Consider the following 17,012-nt stretch of genomic DNA (forward strand, 5'->3'; position numbering starts at 1 on the left):
GAACAAGTCACTTAATTTCTCTCTGTTAAATGGGGATAATAATATTTCCCTGCATCACAGGATAAAACTTTCAGCATTTGTGAGGTGCTTAGATACTTTCATATATGTATCTGAAATGAAACTGGTGCCACAACTTGCTGGGTAAAAGATTGATTGTGGTGTGGAGAACTGTACTACCTATTGCAATGCAGTGCATCACTGTGGCAAATTAGCTTAAACTGCCCCAGTGGCAGGCTGCAAGCATGAAGTAGAAGAGAGGAAGGATGTTCTAGAGATCAGGACATTAGTCTGGGACCTCAGAAAAGAAAGTTCAAGTCCCAGATCCACCTCAGACTTCTTGGGCAAGTCACTTAGCTTCTCTGTGCCTCAGTTCCCCATCTGTAAAATGGAGATAATGGCAGCTCCCTACTTCACAGGGTGTTGTGAAGCTCAATATAATAAAGATTGTGCTACTCACAGTGGTGCTAGGGCAGTTTAAATAGCTTAAGAAGGATGAATTCAAACTGGAACAGGTTCAGAGATGAGCTACTAGGATGATCTGAGGAATGGAAAACCTGTCTTATGAAAGGAGACTCAAGAGCTTGGCTTGTTTAGCCTAACCAAAAGAAGGTTGAGGGGGGATATGATTGCTCTTTATAAATATATCAGAGGGATTAATATTAGGGAGGGAGAGGAATTGTTTAAGCTTAGTACCAATGTGGACACAAGAACAAATGGATATAAACTGGACACTAGGAAGTTTAGACTTAAAATTAGACGAAGGTTTCTAATCATTAGAGGAGTGAAGTTCTGGAACAGCCTTCCAAGGGGAGTAGTGGTGGCAAAAGACATATCTGGCTTTAAGACTAAGCTTGATAAATTTGTGGAGGGGATGGTATGATGGGATAGCCTAATTTTGGCAATTAATTTGGCAATTGATCTTTGATTATCAGCAGGTAAGTATGCCCAGTGGTCTGTGATGGGATGTTAGATGGGTTGGGATCTGAGTTACTACAGAGAATTCTTTCCTGGATGCTGGCTGGTGAGTCTTGCCCACATGCTCAGGGTTTAACTGATCACCATATTTGGGGTCAGGAAGGAATTTTCCTCCAAGGCAGATTGGCAGAGGCCCTGGAGGTTTTTCACCTTTCTCTGCAGCATGGGGCACGGGTCACTTGCTGGAGGATTCTCTGCAGCTTGAGGTCTTCAAACCACAATTTGAGGACTTCAATAACTCAGACATAGGTTAGGGGTTTGTTACATGAGTGGGTGGGTGAGATTCTGTAGCCTGCATTGTGCAGGAGATCAGACTAGATGATCATAATGGTCCCTTCTGACCTTAAAGTCTATGAGTCCTTTCCTTCCTAATGAGTCCTGGCAAACACCCCACAACTAAGGTGCCTTACCTTCAGAGACTCCTTTTCCTTTTCTATTCGTTGATGTTCCAAATGTACTTTCACAAGAGCTGCCTCTTTGGCTGTGATCTCTTCTTTAAGCTGATCAACTTGATGAGTCATGATCTTCATTTTTTTCTTCATTTCAGTGATCTCATCCTAATGGGACAAAACAGATGTTCACCAAACATCTGTTGGGGTGAGCTAGGTATACTTAATCCTGCATCGGCACAGGGAGATGACTAGGTAACCTCTCGAGGGCCCTTGCAGCCCCAAATTTCTATGATTCTAAAAAGCGATAAAAGAGAATTCAAGTATTTTGTGTCTGGAAGTTCAAGATATATTGACACTTGAAATTAAAGCACAGCATCTGAGAGGAGAAGACTCCCAACCAAATCCTTATCCTACTAAGCTGTGCATACCAGACATTACTTTTAACGTTAGCAAAGAAAAACAATTCCGTTAAATGACCACTTGCTTTTTATGCTGGCATGATATTGCAGTAATCAGACTGTTAAAAGCCCATTGACAACAACAATAAGCCTGTAAGCCACCTTTTAGAGTGCTGGACACATAATAGGACCTAGCAGTTGATATAAGTGAATAATGCAACTGTGATCCTATCCATCTGTTTTCATGACTTTATTGGCTTGCTCTTCAACAAACACTTGTACAACTATTTTTCCAAATGAAAGTACTCATGTGCCAAGCCATGTCTCTGTATGCAAATGAGCATAAGCCTTCACAAATACCCATCTACAGATCAGAAGTGGTCAGCCAGCCAACTCTTATATGCAGGCTTTGAGTGTGTGGGACTGAGGGCATTAGGGGGTAGAAAAGTCCCTTGGCTGAAGCCATTTTTTACATGTTCCAGCCCCAGAACATACAGCAAGGTGTTTGAAGTCAAGTTAGATAGTGTAGCAGAGAGATCAGTGACTGTGGATAACTATCCTATGGAACCACTTCTATACACGTGTCTATATGGTCCTATATCCAGAGAGTCACCTGCTAGTACAACATTGGGAAGCTGCTTTTGTTTGTGACTGACAGTGACTGAGTAATGGTGACAGAAAATTGGAGGACAGTACATTCAATTCGTACAGATTTACTTGGTAGATAAGTGAAATATTTTTGCATAAGACACTTAACACAGCAGTTCTCCAACTCCAAGCGTCTGGCCAGAGTACGGACACTGACAAGGTTAATCAAATGAGACTGACGATGGGTCACGGCTCTTTTCGCAAATAACACTGAGACATATACATTAGATTGATGATTGCAGTGACCAGTTGGTGAGTGTGACATGAAAAGAAGATCAGTGGATTCAACATATGTATTTGACAGATGCATGAAATAGTGTGCAGTAAGGGATTTGGGAATACACTGCAGCTCCATAAACACTGCTGATCAGTGCTCTGGTACTAAGTCAATTAAATGACCCTGACAATGATGTAACCCTTTGCCACTAGAACTGCCCATGTGCATATATACACACAATTACTCATGTAAATGTAACAGGAGAAAATTAAATTCAAAAGTCTTCTAGACAGCTGCCTATAAATCTCTCCCACACCCTGGAAGCAGACCAGATATTTTAAAATCTGGAGCACAGATACATACCCAAATACACTGCTATCTTTGTATGTGGAAGAGGACATGAAGGGTCCTGTGATTTTTGCAAAGGACAGGATTAGTTTCATTTAAATAAAGGAATAAATGTGTTCCCAATTTCAGAAAGAACCTCAAAGCTGAAAGCATGCTTTCGAACCCAGCCAAGGAGTCCCTTTCCAAGAGATTTTACTGAGTTGGAGATTAGGATGTCCTGGAGAGCAGAAGCAACGTGGGCTGGGCAGGTTAACAGAGAGCTTTTCGTTATTAAACAATCCAAAAATATCTACAGCTAGCTTTCTTCTATCTAAACAACCTTTTGCCAATTTATATTACTTCCCAAGAGGAATGATTATTTTGCATAGTTTTTAAGCCAAGCCATTTTTTCTCCATGGCTGGCTGGCTTGTTACTGAACTATGAATTACTGGTTTTTTTATTGCCACATACAGTACAGTGTGATTATAACCAAAAGGATGTTTTACCCTCAGCAGTCTTCTGACACACAGAGCTGTCAGCTAGCACAAATTATGAATCAAATAATCCATTAAAGGGTAGATTAATGGCCTCTGTAGTAGGCAGTATTCTGCACAGTTCTTTGTGTGGGCTCTATATATACATACACCATGCCAGGGCCTCCAACTGAGATGTCCTTAGTTATCTAAAGAGTTTCATGCATTAGCCTAACTCAGAGTGTATCTGCCAATCCTGTAGGAGGGTGCAAGAAGTTTGTGTTCTAAATTGATACTGTATCTTTAACGATTATAAAAGGAAAGTAATTTAGTGTTCTCTACATGCTTCACCTGGTTTTGGTGCCTTTCTTGGTATGAACATGTATTAGGATGGAGGACCAATGAATTATGAAGCATGTGAATTTCAGGCACTGTCATTCCAAGAAATGCCGCTCCACAGCCGACAATCACGAGGTTGCCCAAAGCTTCAGTGGCACAACAAAATTGCCAGGGATGGACAAAATCTGAATATCCAGCCAGACAACCTTAAGGACCTAGCTAGAACCAATTCACTTGATCTGCCAGGAGGCCACATCCCTTTGGGATCTGCCACAATGACGATGACATGCTTGACCCTTATTTCTGCTGATGCTTCACACATGCAAACATTCACAGGAACGTTAGCTACTCATCCTCAATTACTATGTGTTATGTTGTCACATCCCTTTCCTGGCCACAGAGAGGAAGTACAGGAGAGCAGCCCCCTCCCATTACTCTCCTGACCAGCTCCGCTCAGACAGTGAGTCCAGCTGCAGTGGGGAGAGCAGGGGCTATTTGTCTGAAACATCTGGCTGTGAGCAAGGGTTGGAGAGAGCTTGGGAGTCACAGGAGTCTTGAATACACCTCTGCTCATTGGTGGCCAGAGTCAGGGCAGCCCAGAGGGGGGTGCAAGTGGGGCAATTTGCCCCAGGCCCCACAGGGGCCCCCACGAGAATATAGTATCCTATAGCATTGCAACGTTTTTTATGGAAGGGGCCCCCGAAATTGCTTTGCCTCAGGCTCCCTGAATCCTCTGGGCGGCCCTGGCCAGAGTTGCTGGTAGGATGCACACAGGGAACAAGTAAGCTGCTCCACGCTAAGGGGTGAAGTAACTTACTCCTCCCTAGACTTGGGGTAGGTCTACACTGAAACCATGGGGCATGATAGCAGGTCATGTAGACATACCTGAGCTAGCTTTAATCTAGCTAGTTTGAGTATCAATAGCACTGAAGCCATGGTGGTACAGGCTTCAGCGCGGGCCATATAAGCCCACGCAAAACCCTGGGTAATTACTCGGGCAGCTAGTCTGCACTGAAGCTGGTGCTGCCAGAGCTTCACCGCTCCGGTACCTTAGCTAGCTAGATCAAAGCTAGATCAGGTATGTCTACACAACGTGCAATGGCACCCCCTGATTATAGTGCAGACATACCCATAGTGGGGAACAAGTAGGAACAGTAACTCTCTGGCACAGCTCATTCTGTGGTTTGCTGCTAGAGCAATGCAGCTACATGCTACTCCTTACTCAGGGTAGATTATAAATGTCTAGTGTAGTGTATATGTTTATCTTATATTTCCTTGTTCTCTCAAATACCCCAAGGCTCTAAACCACAGTCATCCACATCCCAGATTCTGCAGTTTACTATAGGATATCTGTAGTGTTTAGGCCATTACTGTTGAATAATGCATAATGTTGTAAAAATATATACAAGTGATCTTTACCTTTCCTCCAATATTGCTGGAGGTATATACAGGGAAAAGGTGGAGGATTGTAATCTGAGGGGAATGATAGTACCTGAAATTCACAAGCCAGGTGGAAACATTTAGTTATGTGGGAAAATGCTACTTCACCTGACAAGTGTTTCTTCCACTGCAGCTTTCTTATACATGAATCACAGCAGCGAGAGTGTGTGGGGTGGGGCATTCATTTTCACATATGTCATGTCTGTCATATTCTTATATCAAACCTAACAGAGAGCAGAGAAGAGGGAAGGAAGGAAAGAAAGGGAAAAATTTCTCTTTCTGATAGGAATATCTCTCTCCAAGGTGCCAGGGTCTTTATGCAAAGCAGGGAGCAGTCTGACATTGCGCATGAGGACTGCAAATTTTACTTCTCAGTCCAAATGCAAACTGTGATTTAAAAAATTAATGCCCAACACACACACACATATCACCTGTGCAGATTTTATTATCTGTCTTTCCTTTCCAAAAGTATAAATGAGAAGGATTTTCTTAAAAAAACAAACAAAACAAAAAAAATCACAGAGTAAAAAATGTATTCTTGTACCTGAGCTTCAATCAGATTTTTACTGTATAGGTTCCTGTCTGATCTCACAGCCTCATACAGATTTTGTTGCTGTTTTAATTTAGTCTCAGCCTCTGCTATCTTCTTCTTGTAGTCAAAGATCTGCATTTCCCGCACTTTGATATCTTCCATGTGCTGGAGGACCTAGAGCAGAAAATAGGAAATGAACATGATTAAACCATCTTCCCATGATTATCAGGATGGGACAAAACTTTGTGATTTTTATCTAAGGTGGCAGCTGCAAATCCTCGTAATAAGAATGTATGCCTACAGCCACGATTAGTTTGGTCCAAGTGGGAAATTTAACCTTTCTGAGATGCTGATTTGGGAGGAACATTATATTTTTACCCGATGCTCAGGCTTTGGCTCAGACACAAAGGCAGAATACATACACACTTTAAGATCAGATCAACAAAAAGTAGCATTCATAGGAAAAGCATTAGGTTTTTTAGAAAGCCAGGGCCAGATTTCAGACGTTTACCAGCTACTCATTAGGGAGAGAGACAGAAAGAGAATATGCATAATATGTTCCAACAGGTTACAATTGCAAATAGATCATTGTAAAGGACAAGAGGTTTCAGTCTCTCTTCCTTCCTTACAGTTAAATGTTGTTGGAACTAATATCTGATCCCAAATGTTTGATGGATAATTACAATAATAAGGGAGTTAATCAACTATATTTACAACTAAACAGCCAGGTAAGAAGCCACCGTAGTAGCATTCAGGAGGGGCTGGGAATGGTGAAGAATGGAGATGGATAGTGATGGATAGATTTTGATGAGGGACATTTTGCCCATGGACGATCACATTCATTGCCAATTGGGACGGAGAATTTGCGAGGGAGATCCTTATTGAAGTGTTGGTGGAATATCACTTCAAGGGGAATGACAAGTACTATGTTAAAGAAGAAACAACAAAAGTGGTTTGCCTGATCATTTTGCTAGACTTTTTAGTGATGCTCTATCAAAACTAAGCCCCCTCAACCTGCTGGCGCAGACTTCATAACAGGAGCATAAACAAGCAGTACTGTATGGATATTCAACCAGAATGCACCAACTATTGCACAGAAAGAACATTAAAAACGGGCAGGAGCACAAACTGAGCACTATCTGCTTTTGGTTTCATCGTGCAGGTGGGGATAAGAATTCCACCTTTAAAATGAGCAGAAATATCATGGGGTATAAAAACAAATGAGGAAAACAGCTTTATGCATAGACACACAGGAAGAATAAACTCCGAATTACAATTGCAATTCGTACCCAAGTGTCTGGTCTCCATTCTTTGAAGGTAATAGTTCAAGTACCAGCAGAAGTTATATTCATATAAATTCATAGGAAGAAATATAAAAATGTTCGCCACAGACATACAATAACAGCAAAGTTAGCAGTTAGCATAGTTGTCCCCTTCTGTGAATGTGATGGCAGAGCTGATGTACTGTAAGGTCTTTAGGGGGCTGGCTATGGGGCAAGAGCTGAATTAATTGATTACTCCACTAGACATCTTCACCCAACTCTGGAGACTGAGAGTATCTAAATATAGAAAGTTTTATCCCAGCAATGGGGATCGAGTTCCAGCACATTTGTAGCTGACTGCAGAGGAGCCCAGAAACTGCTTGCAATGCACTATGAAAGCAGAGTCCCAGTTTATAATCTACTCCGGCCTTTTATTTTTGTGTTAAAACAATCTGCCAATAGTAATAAGAGTGAAATAAAATCAATAACGAGTGTTTAAAATCTGCAGCGTAGCTTACTCACTATATAAGCTGAAGCAGAATTTGAAAGTAGGTCACTGCATTTGTAACTCTTTAACTTGTATTTGATGCAACAGAAGAGTAATAAACTTCTAGACTAAGTTTTCCAAGTTGGTCCTCATGGTTTTTACACTGACCATGCCTTCTCTGAAGTGATGAAACTCAAACAATTCCCCTTTACAAATACAAAAAAGGCATGCATGATGTGACCCAAAGACTGGTCCTGTGGGGGGCTTAAGTGCCCTCAAATCTAATCGGGTTGAAAGCACCCAGCAACTTTCAGGGGGAGTCACCTCTGTGCAGAGGGCCACCACAACGCCTATTAATTTACATACCATCGAAGCTAGAGTGACCATATTTCTCTATGCTGAATACAGGACACCCAGTAAAATTACTCGTATTCAAGCAAGTTCAACAGCAATCAATCAAAACTATGCAGTACAAACATTCAAATTAACATCAAGTTGACTGAGCCCCTGTTTAAAAGAAATATTGAATAGTTGGATTCTTTTTATTTACCGTCTTATGTTTAACGCTTTAGAGTTCACACGGGGAGGGGTGACACACACACATTCTCATACACCTCTCCTACAAAGGGCGGGTGACCGACCGACCCACCGGACCCTCTGTGCTCAACACTCTCCACCCTGCATGCCTGGCTGGGACCCCAGGATAGACCTGCCTCTCCTGGTACCCGAGGCCTCATCTTCCTGAGGCAACACGTGAGGGGCATGCAGGGTCACATGCCCCCTCTGGCCAGATTTCTGCAAGGGTTCACACCACCATGTGGCCAGCACTGTGCGGGAGAGAAGGGAGCTGCTTCCATCCACATGGGGTGGGGCGAAATGACCTGGCCCATGTCTTTGCAGAGCTCATCTCTTTCCCTTCCCTCCTCCCCTACCCCCATCCCCTGAGGCCGGAAGCAGCTTGCCCCTTCCTGCCCTCACAGTGTCAAAAGGCAGCTAACACCTTGCAGCTGCTGCTGGCCACTGACATAATCCAGCCACCCACTGACATAATAACCCAGCTGCCTCCTGTCCCCCAGTTACAGCGCAGGCAGGAAGGGGTTAAGTCCTAAGGATGCATTGTGCATGAGGGCCCAGGGAAGCTGACTGCAGGGGCTTCCACAAACCGGGCCAGAGAGATGGCTCAGCAGGGTAGGATTCCTAGGGGACAGAGCAGCCCCATGCTCCCTGGGGGCAAGACTCAGGGCAGGGGTTGTGGACCAAAACACAGTGAGGGGGTTAAGCCCCTGCCCCAGAGGCTGCTGTGGAGGGTGAACAGGCTGGAAATTGTTGAGAAGGACAGTTAGGCGTTTGCCTTTAAATCATAACATGCACAATTATACTGATGCAATTTTGCATCTTGTGCCACACCCAGTTTTGTGGGGCATGAAATTAAACAAGACTGCAGTATAAAGACTGAGCAAGATCCTTGGCTGTGGGCAAGAAGTGCATGGTGCAGGTCAGAATGGGGGTGCCAAGGTGGCCTTTGTACACTCCTCATCTTGAGCTGGCTGCATGCTAGTCAGTCTTCTGGCATGTTAGATCAACCAGAAGATTCTTCTACATTACACGGCCTGCCAACAGCCTCCAGGGAACAATGCGGCAGCCAGGGATCAGCCAGGTGTGGGAATCTTGGCCACATCCCCTTCTCCTCAGCCATGCCCCTTACACTGGTGGCATAGGATTCACTAGTAAGGAACTGTACACTGGTGGAGGGGCACAGTGTGGCCTCAGCTTAGCAAAGAAAATCAGCCATTATTTCGAGGCAGCTTTCCACTGTACCCTTGGACCTGTTATGTGTATATTTGGCTATTATTTACTTCTTCACCATTCAGTTCAGCGAACCTGCCCAAGAACTCAATATTGGATCCTCACTTATTTGCTTCACTTTATTTAGCTGCTATGAGATCTTGAGAAGTTCTGCCTATGTCTTAAATGTCCTGGTATAGCATTACACTTTCTATAGATGAAGCGTATTAAAAAAGAAATAGGTTTCTGGATTTTCTTGCATACAACATTAACCTTGTAATGGGCTTTTGGAGATACAACACTGATTCGTAACCTCTAGTTAACCATGGCCAGGGATCAATGACAGGTGAGACTGAAGGGTTTATTCAACTGTTTGCTGTCCAACAGATTCTGAATGGGGAGTCTGACGCTGCAAGAAGGAACAGAGATTTTACCACCAACTCAGCATTTCAGGTGCAAACAGCCACCTTTCTAAAGAGAGAAATGTCCCACTGATACTTGTAGTGAGTTAATACAGACCACATAGGAAAGATCTTCCTCTCATTTATAATGGTGTAAATCAGGAGTCACACCACTGAAGTCAATGGAGTTACACCGATGTAAAAGTGGTGTAGGTGAGCAGAGAATCGGGCACAATGAATAGAAGGGTGAATCTAGCATGACTTCCTACCATAAAATCCTTTGCCATCCTGACTGTAACTTTAAACTACAGGCTATTCATCAGATGCCTGAAACAAGAGTATTGTAGCTCGAAAGGCTCAGTCAAGTTCCTGCCTTGAACTTACATACCTGTGCTAGGGTCATTGTGATATGGCAGCCCCAGCAGGAGCTCTGGAAGGCGCAGGGCATCAGACAGGCATTCCTAAAGTCCCTCAGGAGCACAGCAGTCATGTGCCCCTGGCAGTCCGGCTAGCTCTACTGATTGGTGCAGAGACATGGCTATCCACAGAGGAGAGCCTCTGGGAAGAGAATCTTTCCCCAAGTTGGCATAAGGCTCCTCTATTGCAGTATAAGGGCTGCCAATACCCCACAGGTTACTGTGCAAGGGGGAATGGCTAGCAGAGAGATTTGCATAATCACAGATACACCAGCCTCACCCAGAGCCCTACCCTCAAAAAGGAAAGAGCAGCTGAGCACAGGGAGCCTCTGCAGAGCACACACAGGGTGTGATGCTCTGCGCTGGTCCCGGCATCTTGCTCTGCTTGCCAGTCCTGATGTGATCAGGGATCTCTGCAGCTGAAAGGTGAGTCTAGATTTGCCCCTCAGTGAATTCAAATAAGCATAAAAATCCCCTGTAAATGGGTGAACACAATACAGGCACCAGGAGCAGCTCTAGGCATTTTGCTGCCCCAAGCATGGCAGGCAGGCTGCCTTTGGCGGCTTGCCTGCGGGAGGTCCCCGGTCCCATGAATTCAGCGGCAGCCTGCGGGAGGTCCGCCAAAGCCGCTGGACCAGTGGACCCTCCACAGGCATGCCGCCAAAGGCAGCCTGCCTGCCGCCCTCGCGGCGACCGGCAGAGCGCCCCCCGTGGCTTGCCGCCCCAGGCACGCACTTGGCGTGTTGGTGCCTGGAGCTGCACCTGACAGGCACCATTACACAAACAGCCCTAGTGTCACAGCCCGCATTTCCTGAAGCTCTGCAACAGTGAGGCCAATATTCCATTGACCACACTTTGCTATGGGTTGTTGTCTGACAGGCTCTGAGAGCATCTGAATGGGTGTTTTAGGAGTGGCCTAGACCTGCAAGGACTTCACCTCCCACCACATTGCCTTAGGTGCACAGGTGTTAGGGTAAAAGGGTTAAGAACTTTTAGATTAAATGCCCAAAATGTTGCCCCTAAAGTGGAAAAGTCAGAAAACCCTCAAGCATTCACCTTTTCATCTTAGATAAAAAAAAATGTGCACAGCCCTAATCAGAAATGCACAGTTCTACAGGAAGACCCTTGCCATTCTGATCTCTGTGATTTACAGCTTGACCGTACTTTATAATGATCCTAACTCATAGCTACAAGATTAGATGCAGTGAGGGGAGGGGGATGTAAAATGTGACTTTGGAATAAAGAGAAATCTCACTTAAATGGAATATTATTCCAAAGAAATGATATAAAGTAAGCCAGACAAGAGGGTATGTATCATTCAAAGATGATTTAAAAGCCACTGATCACATGAATTTGTAAGAGGTAATTATAAAGTGAGAAGGTAGCAAATAACTTGTGAGTTGAAACAGCTTGAAGGCTAGCTTCCCAGTAAATCAATGAGCTTCTTGGAGAGCTCTCCAATGTGATCTTCAGCAATTAATGGAACATGTCATCATCATGTTCCTGAGCACACCATATGAAATAAAGTGTTACAGAAGAATAAAGCTTGCTCAGGAAGAACAGGCAGGGAAAAAAGGGAAGAGGTGTTGCCTTATATATTAAAAATGTATACACTTCAGCTGAGGCTGAGATGGAAATAGGAGACAGACTTGTTGAAAGTCTCTGGATAAAGATAAAAGGGGTAAAAAACAAGGGTGATGTCATGGTAGGGGGTCTACTACAGACCATCGAACCAGGAAGAAGAGGAAGATGAGGCTTTTTTTTAAACAACTAACAAAATCATCCAAAGCACAGAACTTGGTGGTAATGGGAGACTTCAACTACTCAGACATCTATTGGGAAAATAACACAGCAGGGCATAGATTATCCAACAACTCTTGGAACGTATTGGAGACAATTTTTTATTTCAGAAGGTGGAGAAAGTTACTAGGGGAAAGGCTGTTCTAGATTTGATTTTGACAAATAGGGAGGAACTGGTTGAGAATTTGAAAGCGGAAGACAGCGTGGGTGAAAGTGATCATGAAATGGTAGAGTTCATGGATTCTAAGGAATGGTAGGAGGGAGAACAGCAAAATAAAGACCATGGATTTCAAGAAGACAGACTTTAGCAAACTCAGGGAGTTGGTAGGTAAGATCCCACGGGAAGCAAGTCTAAGGAGAAAAACAATTGAAGACTTTTGGCAGTTTTTCAGAGAGACATTATTAAGGGCAGAAAAGCAGACTATCCCACACGTAGGAAAGATTGGAAGTATGGCAAGAGAACACCATGGCTTAACCAGGAAATCTTCAATGATCTAAAACAGCCGTTTTAAAACTGTGGATCAGAACCCCAAAGTGGGTTGCAATCCAATTTTAGTGGGGTCACCAGGGCTAGCTTAGACTTGCTGGCATCTGGGGCTGAAGCTCGAGCCCCTCTGCCCAGGGCTGAAGCTGAAGCCCAAGGGCTTCACCCTGAGTGTTGGTGCTCAGGGTACAGTCTCCCTGCCTGGGACTCAAGCCCTTAGGCCTCCCACCACCCCAGGGCAGCGGGGTTTAGTCAGGCTCAGGCTTTGGTCCCCCCTCCTGGGGTCATGTAGTAATTTTTGTTATCAGACAGGGGTCGCTGTGCAATGAAGTTTGAGAACCCTGATCTAAAAATCAAAAAAGAGTCCTCAAAAATGTGGAAACTGGGTCAAATTACAAAGGATGTATATGAACAAATAACATATGAAGGGACAAAATTAGAAAAGCCAAAGCACAAAACAAGATCAAACTAGCTAGAGACATAAAGGGTAACAAGAAAACATTCTAAAAATACATTAAAAGCAAGAGGAAGACCAAAGACAGGGTAGGCCCATTACTCACTTAGGGGAGAAAAACAATAACAGAATATGTGGAAATGGCAGAGGTGCTTAATGACATCTTTGTTTCGGTTTTCACCAAGAAGGTTTGTGGCGATCGGACGTCTAACATAGTGAATGCCAGTGAAAATGAGGTATGATTAGAAGAGGCTAAAATAGGGAAAGAAGAACAAGTTAAAAATTACTTAGACAAGTCAGATGTCTTCAAGTCACCAGGGCCTGATGAAATGCATCATAGAATACTCAAGGAGGAGATAGCTAAGCCATTAGCAATTCTCTTTGAAAAGTCACAGAAGACGGGAGATGCATCCGACGAAGTGAGCTGTAGTCTACGAAAGCTTATGCTGAAATAAATTTGTTAGTCTCTTAGGTGCCACAAGTACTCCTGTTCTTTTTGAAGATGGGAGACTCTCCAGAAGACTGGAAAACAGTAAATATAGTGCCAATCCTATAAAAAGGGAAATAAGGACAACCTGGGGAATTAGATCAGTCAGCTTAACTTCTGTATCCGGAAAGATAATGGAGCAAATAATTAAGCAATCAATTTGCAAACATGTAGAAGATAAGGTGATATGTAACAGTCAGCATGGATTTGTCAAGAACAAATCATGTCAAACCAACCCGATAGCTTTCTTTGACAGGGTAACAAGCCTCGTGGATGGGGGGAAGTGGTAGCCGTGGTATATCTTGACTTTAGTAAGGCTTTTGATACTGTCTCACATGACCTTCTCATGAACAAATGAGTGAAATGCAAACTAGATGGAGCTACTATAAGGTGGGTGCATAAATGGTTGGAAAATCTTTATCAGAGAGTAGTTATCAGTGGTTCACGGTCATGCTGGAAGGGCATATCAAGTGGGGACCCACAGGGATCATTTCTGGGTCCAGTACTGTTCAATATCTTCATCAATGATTTAGATAATGGCATAAAGAGTATATTTATAAAGTTTGCAGATGATACCAAGCTGGGAGGGTTGCAAATGCTTTGGAGGATAGGATTAAAATTCAAAATGGTCTGGACAAACTGGAGAAATGGTCTGAAGTAAATAGGATGAAATTCAATAAGGACTAATGTAAAGTACTCCACTTAGGAAGGAACAATCAGTTGCACACATACAATATGGGAAATGACTGCCTAGGAAGGAACAGTACGGAAAGGGATCTGAGGTTCATAGTAGATCACAAGCTAAATATGAGTCAACAGTGTAACACTGTTGCAAAAAAAGCAAACATCATGCTGGGATGTATTAGCAGGAGTGCTGTAAGCAAGACACAAGAATTAATTCTTCCATTCTACTCTGTGCTGATTAGGCCTCAACTGGGGTATTGTGTCCAGTTCTGGGAGTCACATTTCAGGAAAGATGTGGACAAACTGAAGAAAATCCAGAGAAGGGAAACAAAAATGATTAAAGGTCTAGAAAACATGACCTATGAGGGAAGATTGAAAAAATTGGGTTTGTTTAGTCTGGAAAAGAGAAGACTGAGAGGGGACATGATAGCAGTTTTCAAGTACATAAAAGGTTGTTACAAGGAGGGTGAAAAATTGTTCTTAACCTCTGAGGACAGAACAAGAAGCAATGGGCTTAAATTGCAGCAAGGGCGGTTTAGGTTGGACATTAGGAAAAACTTCCTAACTGTCAGGTTGGTTAAGCACTGGAATGAATTGCCTAGGGAGGTTGTGGAATCTCCATCATTGGGGATTTTTAACAGCAGGTTGGACAAACACCTGTCAGGGATGGTCTAAATAATACTTAGTCCTGCTATGAGTGCAGGGGACTGGACTAGATGACCTCTCAAAGTCCCTTCCAGTCCTATGATTCTATATAATAGGAAGCAATGGACACAACACAAAGCTTTTGCAGAGATTCTCTGAGTAGCCCATGTATCCAGGGGCGGCTCCAGGCTGTTGCTGTTGCTAAGCCCATGCTGCTGTTGATTCACACCTGTTGTTGTGAATGTTAGCTAGATCAAAATTAGCTTGGGTATGCATATGTGTTCTGTAGTTACATCTTTGGTTGCAGCCCAGCCATACCCTGAGCCCACGTCCAGACTACCCCGCCGTATCGGCGGGTTAAAATCAATTGCTCGGGGATCGATATATCGCGTCTAGTCTAGACGCGATATATCGATCCCCGAGCGCGCTTACATTGATTCCGGAACTCCATCAACCCGAACGGAGTTCCGGAATCGACACGGAGAGCCGCGGACATCGATCCGTTATTCACGTAGCTGAAGTTGCGTATCTAAGATCGATTTTCCTCCCCTAGTCTGGACGAGGCCTAAGAGTGGTTGAACTGCAGGGTTTCACTCTTGAGACAGGTGAAGGAAGTGAAGCTTGTCACCTGAGTGGTGCACTCGAGAGGGATTGCAAAGGAGTTTAAAGTGCAGCTCACCCTGTAACTATGACCCAGGTGCAGGCCTGAATTGAGTTGTTGTTTTATGGCGCAATATGAAGGCAGCAGAGCCAAAGAGAAGTTGGTTAAAAAGTCGGGAAAATCTGGCAGAGGATGGACATGGCCAAAATTATTTTTAAACACATGGAAGATAGGGGAGAAAAAAAAAAGATGCTAGCCTAGAACCGTGCACAAATGTACAAGACAGTCCTGTGCGTAATAATTTGCCTAAAATCCACAAGCTTTATTAAAACCTTTGTAAACTCTCTGCAGAGCATTGATCGATCCTACCTATCAGCTAAATCTAAAATGTCAGGAATGGAATCTGCTCTCTTTCCAATTTTGACAGGGAGAGAGAGAGAGAGAGGTGGATGAATTGTGTGTACACAAATCATCTCATACCTTCTGGGTGAGTTCACTAGCTTCATTGATATAACGGTCTCTCTCTTTTTCCAGCTGGTAGATAATCTTCCTCTGCTTCTGAGCCTCATCCTTATAGTTCTGAATTTCTTCTTCCAAGTTCCTCTTGGACTGTTCATGGAGCTTTACCAAGTTCAGCTGCTTTTGAGTGACACTGGCAGCCTTAAGCAAGTTCTGCAAAAAGAATCCCGAAACAATTACCATCCATGTCTGTAACTCAGAATGCCGCACTCTACACGCTATGTTACACACTAGCTTCTGTCCGAGTTGGTTAGGGATGCCCGAGAGTCATTACACTTTATCAGATTTGCTAAATTAAAGACACTCAGTCTCCAAATAGGATCATGAGAATGTTTCCACGAGTCTAAAGCAGTGGTCCCCCACCTTTTTATGGCATGCCCACCCTTACTGGTAATGTAATCTGTCCATGCCCCCCCGGAAACCAGGGCCAGGATTATGGTCAGGGCCAGGGACCAAGGCCGGAGCAGGGGCGGTGACTGGGAGTGAAGCCACTGTTGGGGCCAGGAGTGGGGCCAAAGCCAGGAGCAGGGACAAGCTGGAGGCCAAGGCCAGGAGCAGAGCTGTGGCTGGGTCGTGGTGGGGGGCGTGGGCTGAGGCTGGGGGTGGCGCTAGGGCCACAGCCAGGAGCTGGAGCGAAGCCACAGGTAGGATGCAGTCAGTGCTGACAGCTGGGACCATGGTCAGGAGCGGAGGTGTGGTTGGGAGCCCTGCGCTCAGGTCAGGGTCATGGCTGGGGGCAGGGCTGGGCCTGGGGCTGAGGCCAGGGCCAGGAGAAGAGCCAGAGCCAGGAGCCAGAGCCGTGGCTGAGGGCAAGGCCCGAAGGAAGCTGGGGGCAGAGGGGGCTGCTTGGCACTCTCTCCCCACCGACAATGGGAGTTGGCCCAGGCCCCGCTGCACCCGCCCCAAAAGTTCCTCTGCATGTCCCTGACGGGGTAACACCCCACAGTTTGGAGACCACTGCACTACAGAATGAGGCAGAGCCTATAATGGACTATTTTTTTAATCCTGCTCCCATCCCATCCTGTAATACCCACTCCCACCCAGCCCCGTGTTGTTCCTTGCATCTTTATCCCACTCCCATCCAAAACTTAGATCCCACAAGAGACAGATTCCTCATGTTACTTGAAAAACAATAAAACAAAAAGCAAAAAAACAACTCTCAGTTAATATATTATATATATATATATAAAGGGAATTCGGACACAATTTTTACCACTCAAAGAACAAAACAAATCTTGCTTAAAC

General features: G+C 44.3%; 1 protein-coding gene across 2 annotated transcripts in view; it reads right to left on the bottom strand.

Moving 5' to 3' along the window:
- The window catches only part of CFAP58 (cilia and flagella associated protein 58), a 109,729-nt gene that overhangs the window by 73,488 nt on the left and 19,229 nt on the right, over positions 1–17,012 (bottom strand). For both annotated transcript variants that reach the window (XM_050957998.1, XM_050957999.1), the window contains exons 9-11: positions 15,729–15,920; positions 5,755–5,916; positions 1,386–1,532 (exon numbers count right to left, since the gene is read on the bottom strand). In XM_050957998.1, the coding sequence (XP_050813955.1) occupies positions 1,386–1,532; positions 5,755–5,916; positions 15,729–15,920 (501 nt within the window). The remainder of the gene's footprint in view (positions 1–1,385; positions 1,533–5,754; positions 5,917–15,728; positions 15,921–17,012) is intronic.

This window comes from Gopherus flavomarginatus, chromosome 6 (genome assembly GCF_025201925.1).
Source record: "Gopherus flavomarginatus isolate rGopFla2 chromosome 6, rGopFla2.mat.asm, whole genome shotgun sequence".
Taxonomy (NCBI): Eukaryota; Metazoa; Chordata; order Testudines; family Testudinidae; genus Gopherus; species Gopherus flavomarginatus.